Below are 23,392 nucleotides of genomic sequence, written 5' to 3'. Positions count from 1 at the left end.
AGGCTGAAGGATGCTTCCCGCCTGAGTATTTGTAATGTCAGGAACTCGTTTCCTGCTCCTGGGCACCCCTCTGCTCACAGCACACTCCTGTTCATAAGTTCTTTATTGATGTGTTTTTCTTCACCTCCAGCATTGCCCCTCAGCCCTGTAAAATTCTAGAGGAGCTAAAGCTGAAAAGGATGGCACAGGTTCAGTTGTCCTGATCACGTTAAGGGAGTGGGAAGGAGGGTGTGCAGGGTCCAGCCCAGATATTCACGATTCAAATGTGGGTAGTCACAGGAAAGCAGTTTTTCCGGGGCGTGGGAGTTTTCGCCAGCACTGGGGTCCAAAAATGTTGCTGTCCCCCAAATGGATGCTAGAACCCGGCTCAGGTAAGGGTGGGGGTAGGGCAGAAGATCCTGGCTTTGAGTCCTTGGGCCCCACGGGAAGGGAGGACGGCACTAGTGTTCTTGACTAGAGGCTCCTCAGACCCAAACCTTTCCCGGCGTAGGAACGGCTTGGGACCCTGGTGAGCCCCGGGTTTGCCGCGGCTGCGGGGCTCGTCGGCGCCGATAGAGGGCCCGGCTGTAAGGCACGAGACAATCGGCCAGGCGGAGGCGTAGACAGAGGCGGCGGTAGCTGGCCAGGGCAAGCACGAGCAGCGGAACGAGGAGTAGGAATCCGGTGACCAGCAGGGCGGTGAAGCCCGGGTCCCGTAGGTGCGCGGTGCAAGGGGGTGCCTGAGAGCGCAGGAACTGGGAGGAGAAGAGGCGTCAGGCCCAGGTCTACCTGAGCCACATGGTGCCCAGAGTGGGAACAGCCCAGCCCACGGGGTGGAAGGGAGAAGTTGTAGCCCATAGACCCCGCCGCCAGCATCACCACACTGGACCGTGCCACACGCGCGGGGACACACACACACACACACACTGGGGTGCACGCTTACCTGGGAATGGCAGAGGAAGCCGAAGCCTAGCATGGTGACAGCGGGTAGCAAGATGGTCCCCAGCACCAGCGCAAGCAGGAGTAGATTGAAGGCAGCCACCATTAGGTTCTGAGCAGTTACCAGCACAGCGCAGGCCCAGCAGTCCAGGGGATCGCGGGGCTCTGGGCTGCCGCCGAGAACCGGTCGCTGCGCCCCGGGGACATCCGCCATGGCCTGGCTGGCTCTCGCCAGCCTGGGCCGCGGCCCTTATAGCCCTCTTTCCTGCCCCTCCCCCGACCCATCCTCTCCCCACCCCCACCCCCACCCTTATCCTGGAATGCGGCTCTAGGATTAGGCACCCCCATCCCAAGGAGCGGTCCAGAGCTCTGGACATTCCACAGGCGCCTCCGGGAGGGGTTCGCCCTTGTCAAGGCCTGTGCAGTTCCTCCCCATCAATCACTTTCTTGCGGCCCTCCTCCCGGTACTCTCCCCTGCTATCACCAGCACGTTATCAAAACAGGATTTTCTTTCTTCTTTTATTTTTAATATTAATAATCTCACACAAAAAAATCACCGAAAATAGGAATAGGGTTGGGAAGACCCCTCTGCCCCTGGGGCAGAGAGACAGTGCAGTGCGAGGGGGCGGGACTGTAAACCCCCCACCCACCACAGCCCCAGCGGGGAGGAGAAAAAAAAAAACAAAAACAGAGCCCCAGAGAAGCTCGTCCTGGGGTGTCCCAGCCCCAGTGAGGTCCTGGGCTTGGGCTGTTTCACACTTAAAAAGAAAAGGGGGGGTGAAGGTGAAGGTCTTGTTTTAAAAATTGGCCGGGGCTGGGGAGGACGGGGTTCCTTTTCCTCATAGTTCTTTCTTTAAAACTTTTAAATTTTTTATTTATTTATTTATTTATTTATTTTTTTTTTTTTACAAAATACCATTTCAGTTCCCACTTCTTCCCCTACAGTACAGGAGTCGCTCACCCTCAGGCGGGGTTGGGGTCAGGTCGGGAGTGGGGGACTGGTCCGAGAAAGTGCAGGACTGCAGGACGTAGGGGAGGGGAGCTGGTTTGAGCACCATGAGAGCCCGGCTGGAGCCACGGACGGACGGGCGGGCGGAGACCGACAGGCCGACAGGCCGAGCCCGGAGGACACACATTGGGGTCGGGGGAAAGCCCAGGGGCGGGCAGTCCCCGGAGGGGCAGGTGGGATGGCTTGGGGGTAGCGGGAGGTTGGGTTTTCCCAAAAATGAATAAATAGAGGTGAGTGGGACTGTTATAAATTAAAAACCAAAAACAAACAAAAAAATACAAATCATAACCAAGTGAATAAACAGACATGTACAGGGGGTCACAGCTAGCATTGGAAGTTAAAAAAAAAAAAAAAAAAAGGAGGTTCTGGGGGAGGGGTAAAGCCCATAGAAAGAATCTCATTAAAAACCTCGGCTGCCTTAACGTTTATGTACATACACGAGCCGCGTGCATCAGCGGGCGGGCGGGCGACTGGCAGGCGTGAGGGAACCCGTATGTGACCCCCGCCGCCGCCGGAGCCTGGTCCTTGTGTCTGTTGCTAGAAAGGCCAAAGTCGGTGAGGGGAGGCGCTGGTGGACAAGGGGCTGCCAGCCCCCTCCCCCGTCTCCCATTTTTTTTTCCTTTTTTCCTCATATTTGTTTTAAAAAAAAAATTTTTTCTTAATAAATTAAGTGAGGGGAGCTGCCAATAGGGTGGAAGGGCTGGGCCCAACCCCCTTCCCGGCCAAAGGCGGGACCTAGGTCCAGCCCAGGCATGTGCTGGTGGCCCCGCGGCGCCCTACAGAGGGGCGGGCGGGCGGGCGAGCGGGGCATCCGGCTTCACCGCGACGAGCTGGCGGGGGCCTGCGGAGAGAAAACCGGGCGGGGGCTCAGCGGTTGACGCTGAGCGGGTCCCCAGGCCACCCGCCTAAGTCTCCTCCTCAGCCCCTCATCCGCGCCCGCGCTCACCAGCGTGAAGGCGTCGTAGGCCTGAGCCAGCTCCTCAGTGCGGTACTGCTCCAGCACCACGACGCCCTGTAGGCCCGCGCTGCGGCGGCGCGCACAGCCCTCGCAGTGCACCAGGTACGTGTTGCGGCTGCCGTTCTCACTCGTCACAAACAGGATGTTGAATACCTCCACCTGGTCGGGACAAACTGGCAGTCACAAAGAGGGCTGGCCACAGTGGGCACCTCCTCCGGGGCAAATGAGAGGAAGAAGCTTCACTCACATCGCACTCGTTGCAGTAGTAGGCGGGCTCGTCCTTGACTCGGCCCTGGTAAGCTATCTTCTTCCCTGCTCGCACCAGGCTCTCACGTTGCACCTGGCAATGCTTCATAGATTGCAGGAGGCAGAACCTTGGGAGGGGCCGGGAGGAAATGTTGAGGCCAGGCTGCAGCAGGGGCAGATGGGTTAAGAGCTCAGACAGCCCCATAGACTTCCCGTGGGGAGTCTTCCCTCTCCATGGCTGGGTCACCTCCCCTGTCAGTTTAAATTTCAAAGGCCAGGGGATGTACCTCAGTAGAATGTTTGCCTAACCTAACCTGCTCCAGGGCCTCAATCCCCAGCTCCACAAAAAGAAAAGAGAGAGAGAGAGAGAAAGAAAGAAAGAAAAGAAAAGAAAAGAAATTTCAAATAGTTTTGCCTGTTTTATCTACTTAGAAAATGAAAGTCCTAAGACCAGGAACTTTGCCAGTCTCCCCAACACAGTAACACTGTAGGCACATGGTAGGCATATGGTAGGCATGGACAGAGAAACAGATATAAGAGTAGAGTAACCTCAGATACCAAGAACAAAGTCAGGGACTAGATCAGGTGGAGGTGGGCTCCCACCCCAAACAGGGCCCTCACTTGATCATCTTGAACAAGTCGGGGTCGCTGATTTTGACAGTGCGCGCCACATTCCAGGACACATGAATCATGGGCACAATGGATTTGACGTTCTTCACCTCGTTCCACTCATATCGTTCCAGGGCCAGCTGGTACTGATAGGCTGCAGGTCAGAGGGAGTCACCACACATTCTCAAACGGCCCCCAGCCACCTAGGCCTGAGCCCCTTCCCTGGCAGATGGGCCACCCTTCATGCCCACTCCTTCCCAACAGAGCTCACACTCCACGGGCCCCACCCTCTCACCGGTGAGGGGCCCCACATTCCAGGCAATGTTGTTGCACCAGCCGGTGGCCTGCACCCAGTGCACAGTCCCTGCATTAATCCACACAAGGTCTCCAGGGCGCTGCACAAAGCGGTACACAGGGATATTGGAAGCGTAGAGGTCATCCAGAATTGGCCACCAGGAACCCGTCAAGTAGTCCACGCCATGCCTACAATGTGGGCAGACAAAGGGTCAGGTCCTTAGGGACCCAAAAAAGGAAAGCAGTAGGGTGATTAGAGAGGGGGCAGTGCACACCGGTCACAGAAGGCGCTTATGGTCTCCCAGTAGTGCTCGTGCACTGCGAACCATTCGCAGTCACCAGGACCAATGTTAATGTTGACTGAGCAGAAATTGTTGTTCTCTTGGTGGCCTGCAGAGGGAGACAGAGAACAGCATGATTGGCCTGACAGCAGCCCATGCTCCGAGCAACCCCGCCCTTTGCCTTTATTGGCTGACGACTGAGGACTGCCGCTACTCCCTCCTCTGGTACACTTGAGCACAGTGAGCACTGAGAAGCGCACCTGGAGTTCGACTGCCCGGGACTTTCATGTACAGCTGTACGGTATTCATCCCCAGGATGGTGTGGCCCACGTGGCTGAGCATGTTGCCTGTGGATGTTACCCGCATGAAGGCAGGCAGCTTCAGCAGCTCCTGCAGCTGGGGCTTCCACCTGCAGGGCGAAGGAGCAACCCAAATGAGAGGGTACCCTCCACACTGCTTGCCCAGCAGCGCTCCTGCCCCAGCTTTGCTGCCTCAACCCCACTGACCGTTTGGCATCAGATAGATCGATATTCGTGCCAAATTTGATGATGTGATGGTTCTTCGGGTCTGGTGCATTGCTGCTGGAGCAAGAGCATAGGTTGGTGGAGAGCACAGGGAACAGGAGCCATTCAGGGAAGAGATACAACAATGCCTTCCTTACCTAGGAGGGGTTCCTGTGGTGCTGTCTGGCTCTTCCGACTCCTCATCCTCACTCTCCTTCTCTTCCTGCTTAGCCAGAGGGGCAGGCATTCCTGGATCAGTGACCCTTCTGGATCCCTCCCACTGCAGCCTCTGATCCCAGCATACCTCCTTCTACCCACGTTTCCCCATCACCTGTAATGACTCCTGGAAGGAGGAGGCCTGGTACTGAGCATACTTGGCAATGGTGGTGTGGGAACGAGAGCTCTCACAGGGCCAGATCTGTCGTGTGCCGGTCAGGTCCCAATTCTCATCTGAGGGCTGCTGTACTTGTGTGCGCACCTCCACGGTGTGCTCGCCACTAGCCTCCACCAGCGTCTTGGTGGAGAAGAGGCCTAAGTCTGCAAGGAAGGGCAGAGCAGGGAGTGGGCAGGCAGAGACAAAGAACAGGGACTGAAGACCCAACTCACCCTTTCCCTTCCTACCACCCAAGTCTCTGACAGGGTGGACACAGGTTTGGCAGAATTCAGTCCGAAGGAATGGACAAGAACCCAAGCCCCAAAGGAGGCTGGCAGGGCTAGCCTCTCTCTGGATCCTTACCAACCCCAATCCTCCCACAGCTGCTCCAGGTCCTTAGCCCCTCAACCAGAGTCCTCAGCTCTGGATGTGACATGTGCACAGCACTTGGCACATAGTAGGTACTCAGTGAACATCAGTGAACAGCAGTTTAATTATCATTGTGTCCAATTAAACATTTAGTCAAATGAAAGTCTGGTATGTGCTTCAAATAACTCAGTGGGGATAAGGGTATGGGTATAACGGATTGACCTTTGTATTTCCATGTTTCACATTTTTCACAATGAAAGGTTGAAAAAGAAAATCCCAAACCACGGGTCTCTCGGGGTTGTCTACAATCTCTTTTTTTTTTTTTAACAGGGGAGGGGGAGTCAGTGCTGGGCAAGTGCTCTTATCATTTAGCTATATCCCCAGCTCTCATTCTCAATCATGAAAAAAGAATCATAAGTGATTCTACATAGACCCTGAGATAAATCCCCATCCCATTTGGTCACTGCTAGGGACAGATAAAACAGGAGAAAAGCCTGAAGTTGGCTGACACATCACTCAGCACTATTCAAATATAGTCTCCATGTGACTGAGTAGGCAAACTCTATATTCATTGTCCTGACTCTCCAAGTTATGGGGATTTTCAAAGGGTTCCCCACACCCCAGATCCTTGTAGTCTTTCCCCATACTTTCTGCACAGCCCCATACTCACTGAGCCGCAGGGAGCCTGCCAGGCCCCGGATCACTGTGATGGGATTTCGGGGGTCTGTACAAAACTGCAGCAGCACTGGTGAGAAGGCATCCCGTTTGCTCTCCAGCTGAGAGGTGACCAGGAACAGCTGGAGTCAGAGCCCTGTCCCTAGGCTCTGAGCTCCCCAACCACCCTAACACTGTCCAAGAGGACAGATGGCTCACATACATAGATGCTGGGTGTAGGAGGGTTAAGTTTTTCCCGGGGCAGCTTCTCCTCAGTGTTGATCTTCGGTTTCACAGACTGGGCAGGGGAAAGGTAGGACTCTCGAAACTTCCCTTTTACCTTGGCATTCCTGTGGGAGGAAAACAGAAACATCAGGGTAATATGGGGAGGAGTCTATCCCTGGCCATCTTTGCAGCCTTGGGGTTAAGAGCACCCAACTCACTTGCTGGCACGCACGACATCAGCAGCACAGTGGCTAATGGTGAGGTCTGCCATGCGCAATCGCCGCTCTTCTACCTCAGAGGCTATGAAGGTCTCCTTGTCACCACTTTCTACCTTGATGAGCCGGATCTTCAGCTCCTTGGGGGGCCCCTCACTAAGTGAGCGCAACTTTAGCATGTCAGCACGACTGACACCTGGGGGCCCTGGAGCTTCCTCTCGAGTCTTCTTTCCAGGGACAGAGGCTGATGGGGGTGTGGGCTGGGCAGAGGGAGCAGGAGTTGGCGGAGGGACAGGAGCTGTGGGTGGCTTGGCCTTGGATGACCCACCAAGATCAGGACGGGCCTTCTCCCGACCCTGGATCTCCTCGCTCTGCAGGTCCAGGTTCCCTAGCACCCGGCGGCTCTTTTCTTTGGGGGTCTTGGTCTTGGCTTTGGCCCTCCCCTCACGGGGCCGTCGACCCACACTGTCCTTACAGGCTCTCCTGTGCCTACGATGCTCCTTCTGGTGCTCCTTCTGGTGTTCTTTCTGCCGCCGCTTGCCACTGCCTGGTCCTGTTGCAACCACAGCCACCACCCCACCACTTTCCTCCTTGGTCTGTGCAGAAGGCATCAGTCGCTCAGTTCCACTGTCCACTGGGTCTGCTGTGTCCACTGGGTTGATGGCACTCCGGCCCACCCGCTCCACAAGGGTCTCACAAGCCCGACTGATCTCTTCTAGCACCTCAGACTCAGAGCGAGCAGGGGGCAGTGGCAGGGGTGGGGGCGGCTGGGCAGGGGTCACCGGGCCAGGAGCTGGCTCTTCACCAGCCCTGCGTTCCCGGGCCCAGGGCCCGCCTGAGGTAGAGAACTGAGATGACGAGGAAGCAGAGGGCTGTGGGGAGCCCTGGGCGCTAGGAACCACTGAGGTGGGTGGCGGGGCGGTAGCACCTGATGGGGGACCAGGGGAATACTGAGTGGTGGGCAAGGGCCCAGGTCGGGTGGAAACAGCTGTTCCAGGCCCCCGATAACAGTACTTTTGTCCCTCCAGCACAGAAGCCAAGGATTTGAGCAAGCTGGCTGGGTTGGCTGGTGGGGGTGGTGGGGGCTGTGGCGGTTGTGGCTGGGGAGGTGGAGGGAACTTGGCTAGGGGCGGTGGTGGTGGCAGGGCTGGTGGTGGCTTCTTCTCCTCTTCCTGGGTGGTGGTGGTGGTGGTGGTGGTGGTAGTGGTGGTGGTGGCAGCAGCTGTGGCAGCAGTGGTGGTTGGGACTGTGTCGCTGGGGAATGGAGGCTGCAGAGATGCAAAGGGTTCCTTCAGCGGGGGTGGGAGGACCACGCCTGCCTCCTGCTGCTGCTGCTCCTCCTCCTTTCTAATTGATTCATCCAGCATCTTCATGATGTTAGCCAGCCCATCGGGTAGAATCTTGAACTCAGCTGGCTCCTCAAACTGGTCCTCCAGCGGGGTTGGGGGAAAATCAAAGAGTCGTGGGCCTCTTGCAGGCAGCTCCCCAATCCCAGGAGGCACAGGCTGGGGGGCTTTACTCAGGGGGCCTGGGGGTGGCCCTGGCCCCACCTCGGGGGTCTTTGGGAAGGAGACCCTGGGCCGGGGGCTCTCCGAGCGCCTGAAGCTTCCTGAGGTATTTTGGTGGCAGGAGGAGGGAGGGGTTGGAGGCAGGGCAAGAGTCAGGGGTGCAATAGGTGGGTCCTGGGGGCTTAATGTTGGGCTGGGTGGCCGGGGAAGGGAGTCCATATTTCTGGCCAGATAAGGTGGGGGGAAGGGCACAGGCCCAGTAGGGCTGCTGCTGTGGCTGCCATTGTTGCTGCTGCTGCTGCTACTGCTGGTGGTTGAGGGAGTGGGAGGGGTGTGAGAATCCTGAGTGCCCACAGAAAAGCGGGGGGCTGGAGGCCCCAAGAAGCCCTCTCGGTGGGGAAGTGGGGGAGGGCGAGGGGGCCCCTCAGCCCCAAAGAAGAGCTCTTCTAAGATCTCTCCATCCTCTCGGGCTGTCCTGCAAGCCTGGCCCTTCAGCCAGGCAGGGGGTGGGGGTGGGCGTAAGAGGCGTGGACAGGGAGGTGGAGGGGAAGAGGAGGGCCCAGGTGGCAGGGACAGGTGGGGAGTGGCAGCAGGAGCTGCCAAGAACGGTTTTCGACTGTTGTGTGCCGAGGACCCTAGGCGACCCTGGTGAGGGGAGACCTCCAGCGCAGGAGTTTGGTAATGGTCAGCGCCAGGCTGTAATATAGGATGGAGTGGTCAGAGTGATGCTCTGGCCACCTCATAAAAGCTTCACCCCATCTTCCACCACAGGTGATCACTCACAATGCCTGGGCTGGGCTCCACACCCCGAAGACCGGTGTTGTTGCTGCTGCTGCTGCTACTGCTGCTGCTGGTGGTACTGGGGAGGCCAGGGGGCCGGGAAGGGGCGTAAGGCACGCAGGCGGTAGTTGCTGCTGGTGAAACGCTGGAGTCCATCCGCGACCTCTGAACTCTGCTCTCTCTAAGGTCACTTCCGGGGGGACGGGTGGCAGGCAGGCAGCCATGGCTCTCTGCTCCTGGGGGGCGGGGGCTGGGGCCTGGGGGTGTGGCCGGGACCAGCCGGTGGCTGGGGGGGTGCGCATTGTAGGCTGGAGCTGGGTATGGATATGGGTGAGGCAGCGAGTGCCGCTGTTCCTATGGGAGATAAATAAGGATGCAGGATAAGTATAGAAGGTACTGAACTTATAGGTAAAAGGCCTCAAGCAAGAAACCTGGGCTCACCTGGCGCTCTGGGGGTGCTGAACTCTTGCGGTCCGGGCCCCAGGTATCTCCATGCAAGGTACTCCATAGCCCTGGCTTGGTCAGCTGAAATGGAGGGCTTGTAGCCAGGCCAGGCAGGGGTGGTGGTGGTGGTGGTGGTGGTGGTAATGGTGGTGGAGGCAGTGGCAGCCCTGGGGGAAGGCCAGTCTAGAAGAAAAGAGTGAGAATCTTACTCCTTGTTCCAGACCTGTATACTCTCTGCCTGCTGGCCTACCTACGATCATACCTGTTCAGAACTGCAGCCTCTCCTGCGCTTGCCTCCAGGGCTGAGACCCTCCTCCCCTGAGGGGCCTGAAAGTGCTGCAGGAGGAATAGGCTGCACCACTGGGGGTTCGGCAGCTCGCTTCACGGGGGGACCCCCTCGCTTAGCTCCATAGTTCCGCTTGTGCTGAAGACAAAATGAAGAGAGACAATGGCATGGGTGCAGGTCTAGCCCAGCCCTCTTCCCTAGCCCATTTATGTTATATGTTATGTTAAATCCCCATCCTCACCTCAAGGTGCAGCAAGTTCCACACTTGCTCCAGAGGAGGAAGGATCTTCGCTCTGTGCTGGCAGGAGCCAGCATGAAAGTTCCAGAGCTGAGCCTGAGGGGTCAAAGGGCAGAAGAAGGCATAAGGTGGGGGCACTGAGACAGAAGGCACATTCTTAGCCAGCTAGGTCCTGCCTCATCCCACCTGCTGTAGTCGCCCAATGCGGGGCCCCAGCTCAGAGAAGCTTCCTCCATATCGAAGGGCACTGTGGTAGCAGCGTATAGCCTCCTCACTGTCATGTTCTGACTCGTACAGCTGCCCAAGCTGTTCCCACAGTCCTGGCTGGGCCGGCTCCCGGAGCAATGCCTGCACACATCCATGCAAGGATTCCAGCTTTCCATGGAGGGGTCTTGGGGTGGGTGTCCTAAAGAATAGAAGGGATTCAGAAAGGTTAGGCTTTAGGGAAATATTTCAAGGCCCCAGTCTTTACTTCCCATTTCAGAACTTTTGAATCCCTCACTCACCCTGGAGCATAGTATGGTTTGTTGGGATGTCCAGAGCTACTGCCATGCGAAGTGGGTAGGGGAGCAGGGAGTGGGGGTTGCCCGATGCTGGCTGAGCATCTGGAAAGAGAAGGGTTATGTTATATACCACAAGAAGGAATAAGAGCACCTGAAAATAGTACTGAGGCCCATGAAATGATAGAAACCATCCAGAATGGTTCAGAGATTGAGGGGTGGAGAAGATAGAAAGAAGAGTGCTGGGAGACACAGTTCAAGTGCTTACCTGCCTCCAGGCAGCCATGCGCCTCGAGGAGGGGGATGGGGCGGGCAGGAGCTCCAGGCCCCAGCACAGCTCAGGCCCCCAAGGGCAAAGGCTTCCCGTGCAGTGCGGGCCCCTGGAGGGTCCACTGCCCGATGCATCCAGCCTAAGTAGGGGATAAGATTGTGTTCTTGCTGGAAGCAAAAGCAGAGCTGCCAGTGTACACCCAGCCAGTCCAGGCCCAGTTTTTCCCTTACCAGGTCAGCAGTGGCCCCAGGAGCCCTGGAGATCGGGCACGGCCCCCTGCCCCAGCTCTCTGGGAAGCTGGGAGGATGGTCCAGCTCCAGCCGCTCTGACAAGAGTGCCCACTGTACCCAGATGGCAGCCCCTAGCCTTTCACAGCCAATTCTACAGAAAGAGGCAAAAAGAGTGCAGTGAGCTGGCCAGCACACAGGGCCCAGGGGTTGGGTTGGAATGCCTGTAGCACCCCCAGGTCTGCTTTTTTGTGCAGGAAGTCTGAGGGGAGATCTACAGGGCCTAAGGGTCCCTGAAGTCCTGAAAAGTAGTGTCACTATAAGTTTGGAGTGACAGGGAGCCAACTGTGGGGCGACTGTGTGGTTGCACTACCTGCTAGGTTTCAGCTCCAGGGACATGCCTGCTGACCCACAAATCCGCAACGTTGCTGCTGCTTACCCGGCCTCGGTGGGAGCGTCCTCTTATGCGTCGGCGAGCTTCAGAGATCTGGCCAATCACAGGACTTCCTCTCTCCCCGGAAAGCCAATCATCACCCGTGTCTCCGCCTCAGTAACAGCCCGGCTGTAACCAATGGGAGCAAGGTTAGCCCGGCAGGCAGCGCCTGGGGAGGAGGGGCAGAGGAGCCGGTCAGACGGGATCGGCCTGGGGTGACCCCGATGTGACCCCGCGGCTCCCACCAAGGGTCCCATCTCGGATGTGATACCCGGGGTAGTAGTGCAATAGCTACAAACAGGTGAGCTAAGCACAACAGGCACGGGTGAGAACGGTCGCACGCTTGGGCAGGCATGGCGTTACCAGCGAGTCTCACGCACCCATGGAACTATTCGTGGTCTCGGCCACCGCAGGACCGATGGGGTGCAGATGGATCCAGAACGCAAAGACATCTCTTCCCATTCTCATTTTGCCTCACCTAGTGACTGAGCCAACCACCCTCAGCCCCTCTTTGAACTGCTTAGGACTAGCCAGCCATGCCACCTAAGACCCCCAAACCCATCCGTGCTGCTAAGAGCGCTCCACTCCCAAGGCCTGACTCAGTCCCAAACAACAGTCAAGTCTCCAACCTCATACCAATTCCTTTGGCTCCTCCACTTCCCCTGGCTCTCTGGGTCTTCAATACCAACCGACCCCCCAAGCCAGACACCCCACACACACACCGCTTTAACACCAACTTCTGAGAAGTTGCGCACCGTGGTCCCGAGTGGCCCCTCTCGCGTGGCTCCCGTATCCTGTATGCCCTTTCCCCGCCGGGGCCACGCGGTTCCCCACGGCCCACGTGGCCCCCACCCCCCGAGGGAGGGGGGATTTCGGGGGTTGCCCGTGACGTGGCTACTTGCGCAGCGGAAGCCGTGTGTGTAAGTGTACTGAGGGGGGGTGTCCTTCGGGAGGGATGAGGGCGGGGCCCGACAGCAGTGACATCACCCTTGTCCCACTCTCACCGCCTACTCCCTTAAAGAACCCAGAACCCGTTTCACTTCCTCCCTCACGCACCCCCCCCCCCTCGGTGCTGGCGTGACCTACAGTAGACACAGCACTCCCCTCTCCTGGGCACCTTCCCTTTAGCGTCAGCTCTTCCTTCTTGCTCTCTGAACCCAGGAACTAAGTCCCCGTGCCTACCCCACATTCTCCCAGGTAGGAAGCCGGCTGTGCTCCCAGGATCGGTCCATTGAGAGTCTAGAGTACAAAGAGCTGTGAGAGCTGAGAGTCGAGTACAAAGCGGCGGGGGCGGGGCCAGCGCTCCAGCTGGAGCCAGAGCCGAGCAGGAAGCTGGGGGAGAGAATGTGGCGAGGGGCTGGGGGCGGCTGGAAAGTTCGCCTTTGCGTTAAAGTCTGCGCTGTGGGGAAATTTCCACCAAGCCCACAAGGGCAGAAGGGTTTCTGGTGAAAACAGCCCTCCCTCCCGCAGGGGCAAGGTCGACTGTTTGCAGGGAAGCACTCTGTCAGGGTGCGCCACACTGCGGCCAACCCTGGTGGGTGCCTGCGCCCCAGGACCCTCGGAGTTTGTCAGAATTCTCTACTCCAGAGGCAACCAAGTCCTGAAACAAGTAAACACTTCACTGTGGCCGACCAGAGCCCAAGCTGGCTGCCCCCACCCAAGTCCTGCAGGGACCCATGGAGCAGACGTGGGCAAATGGGGACCTGGGACACAAGACACCAGAAGCAGATCTCTGCTAGGGAAGTGGTGCCCAGGGCGCTACCAGTTACCAGGAAATGAAGCTTCCCCTTCTGCGATGATGACACTTCCCCTCTGCCACTTCCCCTTTCCCACGGGGAACTGACTCAGCTTTCCCTAAACTAGCGAGTTCTGTCCCTCCAGCCCCTGATCTTCAACCTTTATTCACAAACCCTTACGCAGGCACCTGGGACTATATAGCACACAATTAAGGACAAAACTTCCTATATACTAGTCACATTCACTTTGCCAGCCACCTCGGATCCTGGTTCCCACCCAGGACCCAGAAGCCTAAACCCACCCACCCCCTCCCCCACAGCCCTCCCTCAGGGTCTGATTCAGGCTTGGGGTGGCAGAGCGTGAGTCACCCAGAAAACCTTCTTCCCTAGTTCCCACTGACTCAGCCCCCGCCTCCCCGAACTCACACAGACACACAGTCAGAGACAGACACAACTCCTCAGCCCACACACTGCTCACCACCGGTCCGGTGGAATTTCCCCTCTAGTCTCTCTCATGACAACCCCTCCTCGCGTCAGGCAGCCCCGCCGCCGCAATCACACCTGTTCCCCGGCGGTCGGGTCGCAGTACACTCTCACCTCCACTTTCGCTTCGGAGTAGGAATAGCCCTCCCCGACTCCCAGTGTCCATACTAACCAAAGGGAGAGGACAACCACTGACAGGCGCAAAGACAAGACACCCACAGACTCCTTGAAGACAGACAAGAGGTAGACGCGCATGGCCAGAGCCAGGTTGGGAGGGCGACACTTCAGAGACAGACATTCAAGCCTCTCCCAACCTGGCCCACAATCCCCAGAGTCAGCGGCTCAGAAGGGGTTAATTCCATTCCTGCAGAGACCACGCCCTCTCCATCCGGGCACTCCCGGCAAAGCCCAGCTCCTCCCCCTCCATCCGGGCTCTGGACTCCGGGACTTTGACCGACCCCCTCCTGGTAGAGCCCCAAGAGAAAACCACTCCATCAATCACACCCACTTAACTCTCTCTGGGCTTAAGGTGGAGGTGCCCCTCCGCGCGGCGCCCGAGCCGCACGGGACGCATGGTCAGAGGCCTGCCGTGCCCATGCAGACTCAGTACCGCCAAGGACTAGACCCTGCAAATGGGGTTTTTACCGAGCAGATAGCAGACTGCATGAGCCCAAGGTGGGGTTGGTCCAGGACCCCGCTGCATCCCGCTCCCGGTCTATTCTACCTGGTGGAAGCGAGGAGTTACAGACTCGCTTCCTACCTGGGAGAGGGGGAGGCGTTGGGGAGGGCCGCCAGCGGAGGCTACGCTGTGACTCAGCCACCCGGGCAGACCGCCCGCCCGGGATTCCCTTCCCCAGCCTTCCCCCGCCGCCGGCCCCTCCCCGCCTCCCATCAAGGAGTGACACTGCTGGCCCCGGCCCGCTATGTGTCACTGCGGGCCTTGTGTCTGCTTCTGACTGGGCGCTGTGTTCACCAATCTGTCTGACAAGGTCGGCAGTGAGTCCCGGTGTCTGTCTCCGCGTGCACCTGCATATCTGCTCATCTTGTCTCCTCAGTGCCTGTGTCTGACGCGTTCCTGTCATTATCCCTGTCTACATGACTCCGCAGGGCTGTCTCTGTCTGTGTGTCTGCCTGGCTCCTGTCTCGGTCTTTTGTCTGGGTCTGCCTCTGCATCACTCGGGTGATCACGTGTGTCTCTGCACATGCCCTTCTGTGCTTGCCTTCATGTTCCTGAACAGAGTCAGGGAAACACTGGAGCAGGCTTACCCTACTGACTCCACGCCTCACTCCCCTGAATCCTGACTTCTTGCAGAATCAGCGATCCTTCTGTGAGTCAATTACTTGGGGGTCTGTCTGCTTTCAATCAAGTTCTGTCCCATTTCTTAACATCCTTGCTTATCCTCACAGCTCCCTGAAGCTCCCATTATGACAATAATTGCGGCAATCATTGACTACTTATTAGATGCCAGGCACTGTTAAACATTTTACATACTTTTTTAAAACTCTTCCCCAAAACTTACTATTGGAAGCACTCTGATTATCCCATTTTGTACATGAGGAAATTGAGGCTCAAAGAAGTTAGGTAACTTGACCAAGGTCATTCTGCAAGTGACTGGGACAGCTGCTTTCCAGAGCAACATTCTTGCCACTCTTCTATGCTGCCTCTGTCTTATTTCTTCTCCCTTGGTCTTATCCTCACAGGCCATGTCTGGGCCAACCTCCCTCTCAGCTTCACCCTCTGTTATCATCCCAAATGTCTCATGTGCTACAGAGAAGGTGTGGGTAGGAGGATGTGCAGCAGATCTCAAAAGCCGTAGGTTTCTTGGCAATGAAGCTCATTCAGTTAACACATTCATTCAACACAAATCCACAGAGGCACCCCAATGTGCAAACCATCATACTAAACAGTGAGAGATACATAAAAGAAAACAGTCCCACTCAAGAAACTCAGTGAGTAATGGGGAAGAGCAACACACACTCATGAAACTTAAGTCCCTGGCTTAGACAAGATCTCTTTCTCCTATAAAGGAAAAGGGAATGAAGCCGAGTCTCAGACAGAACTGGGAGAAGGAAGGAGGGAAACAAAATGAGGATTAGGACTTTGGGTGTGGGGAGCAAATGCATGGGACAGAAAGGGATTTGGAAGGAAAGATGAGATGCTAAGATCGCCATGACAATAGTGTTGGGGCAATGATCTCCAATATCTCTCCACTTCAATTTCTAACATCCTTCATAAGCCAAGTTATCAACAACTCTTACAGGAGTAAAGCCCTGTAGGTCCATGGTATCTGACATCTACTTTCAACTTGCAAATCCTAGCTTAATTCAATCAGCAACAGAGTTGCTGAGTTGGCATGGGGTAGAAGATTTTTTTGGTGGTAGTAGAGAGGTTGGTGAAGTGCAGGGTTGAACCATTCATAGGAGACAAGGGGAGCTTCATAAACCAGGAGGGCTGAACCACTCAAGCACCACAAGGTAGGGGGAAGCTCAGAGTTGGATTGGACCATTCTGAGGAGTTGGCATGATCCAGATAATTTTTAAACATGGGGTGCAGGGCTGGACTTGGGGCGCACTCAAGGGAATGGACTTACCAGATGGAGTTTGGTGTGCCCTGTCTCATTAGAACAGTGCCCCAGCAGTGGGGTGCAGCAGACCACAGTGGAGTGGGTAGTGTTATGGGGCTGGCATGGTGCCTGGGGGGAACCTAAAAGAAAAAAAGTCATTTAGAAGTGGGGGTCTCCCAGACTGGAAGGTTTCTCTGTGCTCCCTATCCCCCCTCACTGAGGAGAAACCTGGCTCTAGTGGTCAGATGAGATGGAAGAATTGGTTTCCATGGCAACCAGAAAAAGCCATCCCCAAAGTGATCCTCAACCTTCCCCTTGAGGAGGCATCCTGACCAGATGATAAGGGTGCATGCTATGGAATGTAAGTCTGCAATGGGCACCAACTGACTGGACCCCCCTGCTGACTCTCTAGCCTCAGAGTAGTTTCATCTGCCCCCGACAGCAGTACCAAGGCCAGACTCAGTTCTGGACCCAAGGCATGCAGACCTTCTTCCTCCAGTCCTTCTTCCTCTCAAAGGTTCCACTCTCCTTATCAAGACACCAAACAGTCAACCCCACCCTCTGGACTCTGCCCCCTCCCCTTCCCCTAGGCGGGTGCAGGCAGGTCTTGGCGAGCAGCACAGGTGGCCAGACTAGATGAACTGGCCCAACAGGGAGAAGCCTTCCTCCTCTGTAAGAGCTATGACTCTGGGCCTGAGCCTGGAAGTGGCCTCTGCTGCAAGCCCCCCTCCATCCTACCCCCAAGGATATATCCTGTTTCCCCATCACCTCCTTCCTCTGTGTGGCCCAAGAAGGTGACAGAGGCCCATCCCTTCCCTTCCAACCCTCAGAAAAAAAGAAGTAGGTATTTTAACCTAAGACCAGGGCCAGGAACCAGGTGTCCATCCAGGGGTCAGAACTCAGTTAACCCTCAACTCAGACTCACTCCTCAGGGGCTTATGTGTTCTGCTCCCCTCTTCACAGTTTTCAGCCCCTACAGACCCAGACATTTGGTTGGACTCCCAGTCTAGTCTCTCCATTCCCTGGTCTTCCAGCCTCCATCCTTCCCCCTGCCCCAGAGACTCAGGCCTCTGGCCCCCAGCCTCCATGATGCAATGTGCTGCAAGTCTTCGTGGCTGCTGATGACACTGCCCCCAGGGAAGTGTTATTTCTGACCCAAGCAAGGCCCCTCATTCAGCCAGGGTAGTGGTCAGCTGCAGGCTGGGAAAACAAGGCAAGTAAGGTCCTTCTGTTGGAAAAGGGAGCTTGAAGCTAGAACCCTCCACAACAGTGAGACTCAGAATACAGGACTAGGGAGTGTATGTGTACAGTGCCTTTGTACATGTGGTTGTGTAGTGGGGAGGGGGCATATGGGTCTAGCCTAGAGAGAGAAGTGAGGAGGACAGACTGAGATGAGGAGTGAGGGGCAGCCAAGGTAATCAGATGGGTGTGTAAGGGGCATCTGGACACCAGAATGGGGGAGGGGCCAAAACCATTTAAAGGGCCAACCCCAGAGCTCTAATCCCTCACCAGCCCTGGCCCCAAGCTGGAGGCTGTAATTCATCTGTCCAACAGCTGGGGTGGGTGGGTGTGGGGGGGGCATGTGAACAGGAAGGGGGATCTGGAGGAGGGGCTGGGGCTTTCTTGTGCACAGAACCAAACAACAAAAGGGGAGCTGAAGGGCCAGCTCCAAAGTACCCAGGCCAGGCTGCTGACCTGTAGACCTGCTGGTGTCCCCTACCTGGTGGCCAACAGATTCCATAGTTTAGACTCAAGGATTCTTGGCCAAGGAACAGATGGATCCAAAAGTGGGGTCCTGACTAAGCACCCCCCAGGCAGGCTGTCACCTCTCCTTGTACCTTCCAGCACAACACCATCCCAGACCTGGCAGGCCCTGCAACAGACAGCCTCAAATGCCCTGTTCACCAGCCAAGCCTCCCCAGACAGGCCCTGCCGGCTCCCCCTCCGGCCGGCACAGGGTGGCAGCGGCCACACCAAGGCTGTCCCTTTAAATCATTACCACCCCAGATTGTGTGGACAAACCAAGGGCCCTGCCCCCCAGACAGGCGCCTAGACACCCGCCCCCCCCACACACACACACATACGAGTCCCCAGAAATGTGAGGGCCATTTAAAGGGACAACACAGAGGCATCTTGGTCTGTAACGGCTCCTCTTCTCCACCCCATACACACTCACCTCCCCTTTTCCCAGCAACACACAGCTCCTGCCCCTCCATAGGGCCCCCCAAATTCCGGTTCTCTCCCCACCCCTAGAGACATTTAGAAAGAAAGGGGGTTGGGGGGGCAGAGAACTGGGGGGGGGAGGACCGGACTACCTCCTCCCCCAGGGCCCCAGGGAACAGGTCTGAAGGGAAGAGCCCAGAGAAACAGCAAGATAGAGCCCGGAAAGGTGCCTCGGGCAGACCTGGGGAGCACAGGCGGAGCAAGAGGAAAGGAGTCAGGCTGCACGAGACCGAGACCGCGGGTGGTGCGGCCAGCAGGCGACAAGCCCAAGTCGGGGAGATGGAACCGGAGGGCTAGGGAAAGAAGGCCGAGGAAATCGGGGAGACGGAAGGGGGAAAGGGGTCACCCAGGAGGGTGTGGAGGAAAATCAGAGGGGGGAGGGCGATCCTGGCCAGGGTTACCTGCTGGGTGTCTGTCCCCCGGCGGTGCCCCCAGAGTCCGGGTAGGGAGGGGGGAAGCAGCAGGGAGGGGAGTGGGGGCTGGGGGGGCGGGGGAGACGGTCCCTCCTCTGCCTCCTGGGCCTGCCCCGGCGCTTGCAGCCTCTGCCTCCCTCCCTCCTCCTCCCCGTCCCTGAGTCCCGGAGTCAAACAAAGAACTGTAGCAGGCTCTCCCCAACCCCCTCCCTCCCTCCTCCTCCTCCTCCTCCTCCTCCTCCTCCTCCTCCTCCACCTCCTCCCCTCCCTCCCTCCCCACCAGCAGGCTCCCTCCTCCTCCCTTCCGGTCTCTTCCTTTAACTACCAGCACCCCCAGCCCCCAGCACAAGTCTCTCTCCACCCACCCACCCCAACCTTTTACACACCCCTCAGCCTAGCCCAGTCCCTGCTAGGGAAACTGTGGAGTCCCTTTGCAAAATGAAAAGCTCCAGATAACAACATGGGAGGTGGGGGGAGATTGGGGTCTTGCTTCAAAATCACCAACCACAACACATTCAAAGGAATAGTCTTAGCTATTTCTTCTCCGAAAGGGGAAAAAAAAATATAATACTAAAGAAAGAATACATGTCTTACTAAAGCCCTCATCAAATAAAGTGCACAGAACAGGCAAAGCAAATCCCCAGCACAGCACCCCACCCCATCACACTCACACACACACATACACACACAAACACACGATTACACAAACTCTCCACTCCTCCCTAACTAACTCCTAAGGTCATGGCTAGTTTAGAGAAGGCCCACCAAATATAATAAAAATAACAACACTATTTAATAATAAGTATTTCATAACAAGCTTTCAATGTTCATTCGGAGCCAGGCACTGTGCTAAGTGCTTTGTATAAATTATCTTTTCCCTCCCATCTGCCTGGGAGGTGGGTATTAATATTTAAATTTCCTAGACTAAGAATTTGGGGCTCTGGTAGGTTGTGACCTTTCCAAGTCTCAATGGCCACTAAGAATTGGGATTGGAATCCAGGTCTGTCCTAAGAGTCCAAACTCTAAGGCACATGGAAACAAATACTTATTTTTTTCCCAATACCACCACCAAACCCAGGACTTAACAGAGAAGGGCAGCCATAGTTATAACTAAGTCCCTCTTCTCCACAGAATAAAAACCTATTTTTGACCCTTTCTCAGTTTGGGGAGTGGATTGAGCCATCAGTTAAGGGGACGTCAGAGATGAGCTGGTGTGTATCCCCACACATACAACTCTTCTCCTAGGAGCAGATGTCTTGCAACCACTCCCACTTCAACTCTAGACAGGGAAGGGGGCAATAGGAATCTGGGCCATGCAGCAGGTGGAAAAGTATAAAGGCTTGTAGGAAGCTCTTTCAAGGAGGGAGGGACCCGGAGAGGAAACTCTCTGGTGTCAATCTAGGGGAAAGTGACCCAAGGTTCTCTCAGTCCAGCCTAGGGACAAAGTCTTTCAACTACACCACACCCGTGCCCCTCCCCCTCATAAAACTCCATGCCAGGGTTTCCCACCTGCAGGATGCTAAGGCCAGGGGAAAGGAGAGGGGAAAGAGATGGCATGGGACCAGGATTGGATTCAGGTTAGAGGTGGGAGCGTATGGAAGGGGGAAGAGGCCTCATTGCCTGGCAACCATCCCGGGGCACGTGCACTGGTGACATCATCCTAGGCCACCTCTAACACAGACCTTTGACCCCTATGGGGGTGGTGGGGTGGCGCTGACTAAGCTTCCTGGGAAAAAGCTTTAGGAATTCTGGGAACCCGAAAAGCCGACTAAGAACCCAGGCGTTCTGCCCTTATCTCTTTTGGCCCCAATACGACTTCAATCCTAGGGATTTGGGCTTCTCGCTTGCCTCCTCTTCTCCGCCTCCAGCCCTGACCTCCCAACCCACATTTCTGACGGGAGTCACGACACGCCCCTCGGATACTGTGCCTTCTCACTCCAGGGCGAGATCTCTGGTGGGGGCGGGAGGCGGGGGACGAAGCGCCTGGTCCCACGGGGCTCCGTCTCCTATCTGCGGGATCCCCTGTGCCCCAGCCGGTCGGAATCTGTCTGGGTCCCTAACTCTCCCTCCCCTCCCGTACAGTTCCAGGGCGGAGTCAGTGGAGTTGAAATCAGGACACGGCGAGAGGAAGAGTTATATAACCCTGGGAAGCAGAAAAGGACGAGTGGATACGGGGACAGACAGTTCGAAAGGGGCCAAGAGAGGTGCAAAGAACACTAGGGAGGGTGAAGAGGAAACGTTAGGGATTGGAAGGGGTTGGGGGCACATCAAAGAGCAGGAATTCACGCGAAGAATGGGCGTGACGGCTTGAGAAGCGTCACCTGGGTCGTACGGGGCTTCCCGCAGCGCCCTCCCTCGCCAACAACAGCTGGCCCGGGGAGGCAAAGCCTCTGGAAGGGGCGCTGTACACGCTCCTTTTCTTTTTTGGGGCGGCAACCTAAGCCAGAGCCCGGGAAGGCAGCGACTCAGCATGTGGGGCCGGAAACCACAGCTCCGCCCAGCCCACCTGGGAGTGTGGGGCGCCAGCTGGTGCGGGGGGGTAGTGGGAAACAGGTATCTGGCCCTCAGATGCGAAGATGGGCATTAACAGTGGAGACCCGGCAAAAGAGTGCAGGCCGACTCAAACGTCTGGGTCAGAAGGAACTGAAGAGAGTACCATGGACCACTTTGCAAACACTCAAAACCAGTAGGAGGGGGATTGCCCGACTCCCGCGCAGGCGCAAGGGGGTGTTCGGGCGCGTGCGGCGGAGGGAGGGGTGGGCGCGAGCGTGTGGGAGTGCACGTGCAGATCCTGAGCAGCTACCTCCTCCCTTCCACCACCTTTTCCCCCTCTCCTTCTTCCGGTCGTTCCATAATGCCCGCTCCCCATTGGCTCCTAGAGCCGTGACGTCAACCACGTCCGCTGCAGCGGATTGGGCAGAGAGAGTTCGGGAATCTGGCTGCAGAGTCTCGCTCTCCAGTTACTCTGGCAACAGGGCAAGCGATCTCGGGAAGGGACTGGGAGCCAAATTAAGATCTGTGACTAGGGTTCCGCCTCCCTCCCTTAAACCACCTTGTCCATTTCTGCCGCGCCGCATCTGGCAGCTTCCCTTCTTTCTTCCCAGGGTTCTCCGTGCCCGGGAACTAGACGTTCTGCCCTCGACTTTCCCCACAGTCTCCCTGCTCTCTTCAGCCCCCACCCCAAGACACAGCCACACGCCACAGCAGACAGGAAAGCGAATGGCCTTGCTTAATAACCAATCCGCGTACCCCTCCCCACCCCACTAAATCAGTTTCAACCAGGCTGAAACAGAGTCCCCCGCCTCCTCCCCACCCTAAGCCCAGTGCTCTCCCACCCATAATTTCCTGTGAGGGGTCCTAGATGACAGGAAGTCTCAGCCCATCTTTCCCTCAGGCGGAGGCGGGGGGGCTTCAGTGCTTTCAGGGTCACATCCCCCACCTGCATGCCCTTCAGTTCTGGACTTCTGTGTCTCGTCCTCGCCATCTCGTGGCTATGCTGCAAAGGTTCAGCACTGAGATGGGCCCGAGCCGGGAGAGGGCTAGGGAACCGAAGACCGCAGAGTAGGGGCAGGACGCGGGGCGGGGGGGGGGGGGTTAGGGGGGAGTGAGAAGGCGAGCAAGAGAAGCCGAGTGTAAAAGGAGGTTCAGCGGAGTGGGGGGAAGGCTACCGCTGGGGCTCTCCGGGTTCCTGGTAGGAAGGTGAGGGCCGCGACTATATACCCCACCTGTGGGAAGAACTGGAGGGAGACTCGAAATGGTCACAGGACTGGAGGGCCACATCTGACCTCAATAGGCCATCCATTGACCTAACTGCAAACTCTGCCCTTTAGTTTAGCCCTTCAATTACGACTGCCGCGCCCCACCCTAGTGTCGGGAAGGGGAAATCCCAGCCCAAGGGGAGACTGGAAATCCTTTCTGGCTTGTCTTGACATCTGGAACCCAAGATATCCGCCTTCCAGTTCTTCCCCCACCCGCCTCACTCTTTTCAGGGGAACCCGGATGTCCTGCGCCCCGGTGGTCTTCCCAGGGCCTTTTCAAAGACTCAAACGTCCATCCCAAGCTCTAACCCTCCCGCGACTCTCACGTCCCGCCCACCTTGTACAGAGATGGTTTCCCTCTTTCCAGACGCCCTCGCAGCTCCCCGTTACCTGGTTCTGGGGGGTCCCAGGTGTTTGGGGTCCCCAAGGTCTCCCGAGGGTCGAGCGGGCCCCCCCCTCTCCCAGGCCGGGGCTGGGGGGGCCGCTCCGCCCCGTGGCGCAGTTGGATTTTCCAACACAAACACTCGTACCCCCCCTTCCCCAGCCCCGCCCCCTTCTTGTGGTCCCGCCCCTCCTTGCGCTGAAGTCCTTCTCTTCGGCTTCGCCCCGCCTTCAGCGGGCCCGGCTCGCCCATCGCCAGTGCTGGGTAGAATACCGGGGGCAGGGCGCGTGGTTCAGGATGCAGTTTATCGGGCCCACCCAGGATCCCTGCCTGATAAACCCCAATTCCATTTGGATCCCGCGCCCTTCCAATGTAAGCCCCGCCCCCTCTTGTGTCCGGCCGCGAAGTTTAGGCCACACCCTCTTTAGCCTCCACCGCTCTGCTCGTTGGTTCAAAGCCACGCCTCCTTTCCTCTCAAGGCCTCCCCATTTC

At 57.0% G+C, this 23,392-nt stretch overlaps 2 protein-coding genes across 9 annotated transcripts; both read right to left on the bottom strand.

Annotated features, from left to right (window-relative positions):
* Positions 1-85: 85 nt before the first annotated feature.
* On the bottom strand, positions 86-1,158 carry Tmem88 (transmembrane protein 88). Its single transcript, XM_076871725.1, has 2 exons — positions 923-1,158; positions 86-734 (listed from the first exon to the last, which is right to left on the bottom strand). Exons 1-2 carry the CDS (start codon positions 1,130-1,132, stop codon positions 465-467), a joined length of 480 nt encoding a protein of 159 aa, XP_076727840.1. The 5' UTR covers positions 1,133-1,158; the 3' UTR covers positions 86-464.
* A 786-nt stretch (positions 1,159-1,944) lies between these two features.
* On the bottom strand, positions 1,945-23,031 carry Kdm6b (lysine demethylase 6B). Of its 8 annotated transcripts, none has more exons than XM_076871839.1 (24): positions 22,909-23,031; positions 16,152-16,264; positions 11,348-11,470; positions 10,912-11,062; positions 10,679-10,820; positions 10,417-10,515; positions 10,097-10,316; positions 9,914-10,006; positions 9,649-9,810; positions 9,384-9,569; positions 8,946-9,296; positions 6,658-8,858; positions 6,438-6,564; positions 6,231-6,336; positions 5,150-5,355; positions 4,977-5,041; positions 4,822-4,896; positions 4,576-4,724; positions 4,310-4,424; positions 4,036-4,223; positions 3,753-3,894; positions 3,133-3,259; positions 2,874-3,044; positions 1,945-2,768 (listed from the first exon to the last, which is right to left on the bottom strand). In XM_076871839.1, the coding sequence occupies exons 5-24, from the start codon at positions 10,813-10,815 to the stop codon at positions 2,745-2,747; spliced, it is 4,944 nt and encodes a 1,647-aa protein (XP_076727954.1). In that variant the 5' UTR covers positions 10,816-10,820; positions 10,912-11,062; positions 11,348-11,470; positions 16,152-16,264; positions 22,909-23,031; the 3' UTR covers positions 1,945-2,744. The 8 variants fall into 8 exon arrangements, with proteins under 8 accessions (XP_076727954.1, XP_076727955.1, XP_076727953.1 ...); XM_076871840.1 differs by lacking the exon at positions 22,909-23,031 and adding an exon at positions 18,749-18,923; XM_076871838.1 differs by lacking the exon at positions 22,909-23,031 and having other exon boundaries at positions 16,152-18,923.
* Positions 23,032-23,392: the final 361 nt, after the last annotated feature.

Source organism: Callospermophilus lateralis, chromosome 11 (genome assembly GCF_048772815.1).
Source record: "Callospermophilus lateralis isolate mCalLat2 chromosome 11, mCalLat2.hap1, whole genome shotgun sequence".
NCBI classification, from domain to species: Eukaryota; Metazoa; Chordata; class Mammalia; order Rodentia; family Sciuridae; genus Callospermophilus; species Callospermophilus lateralis.
The sequence above is the reverse complement of the archived record's forward strand: the minus strand, read 5'-3'. Positions and strand labels throughout refer to the sequence as shown.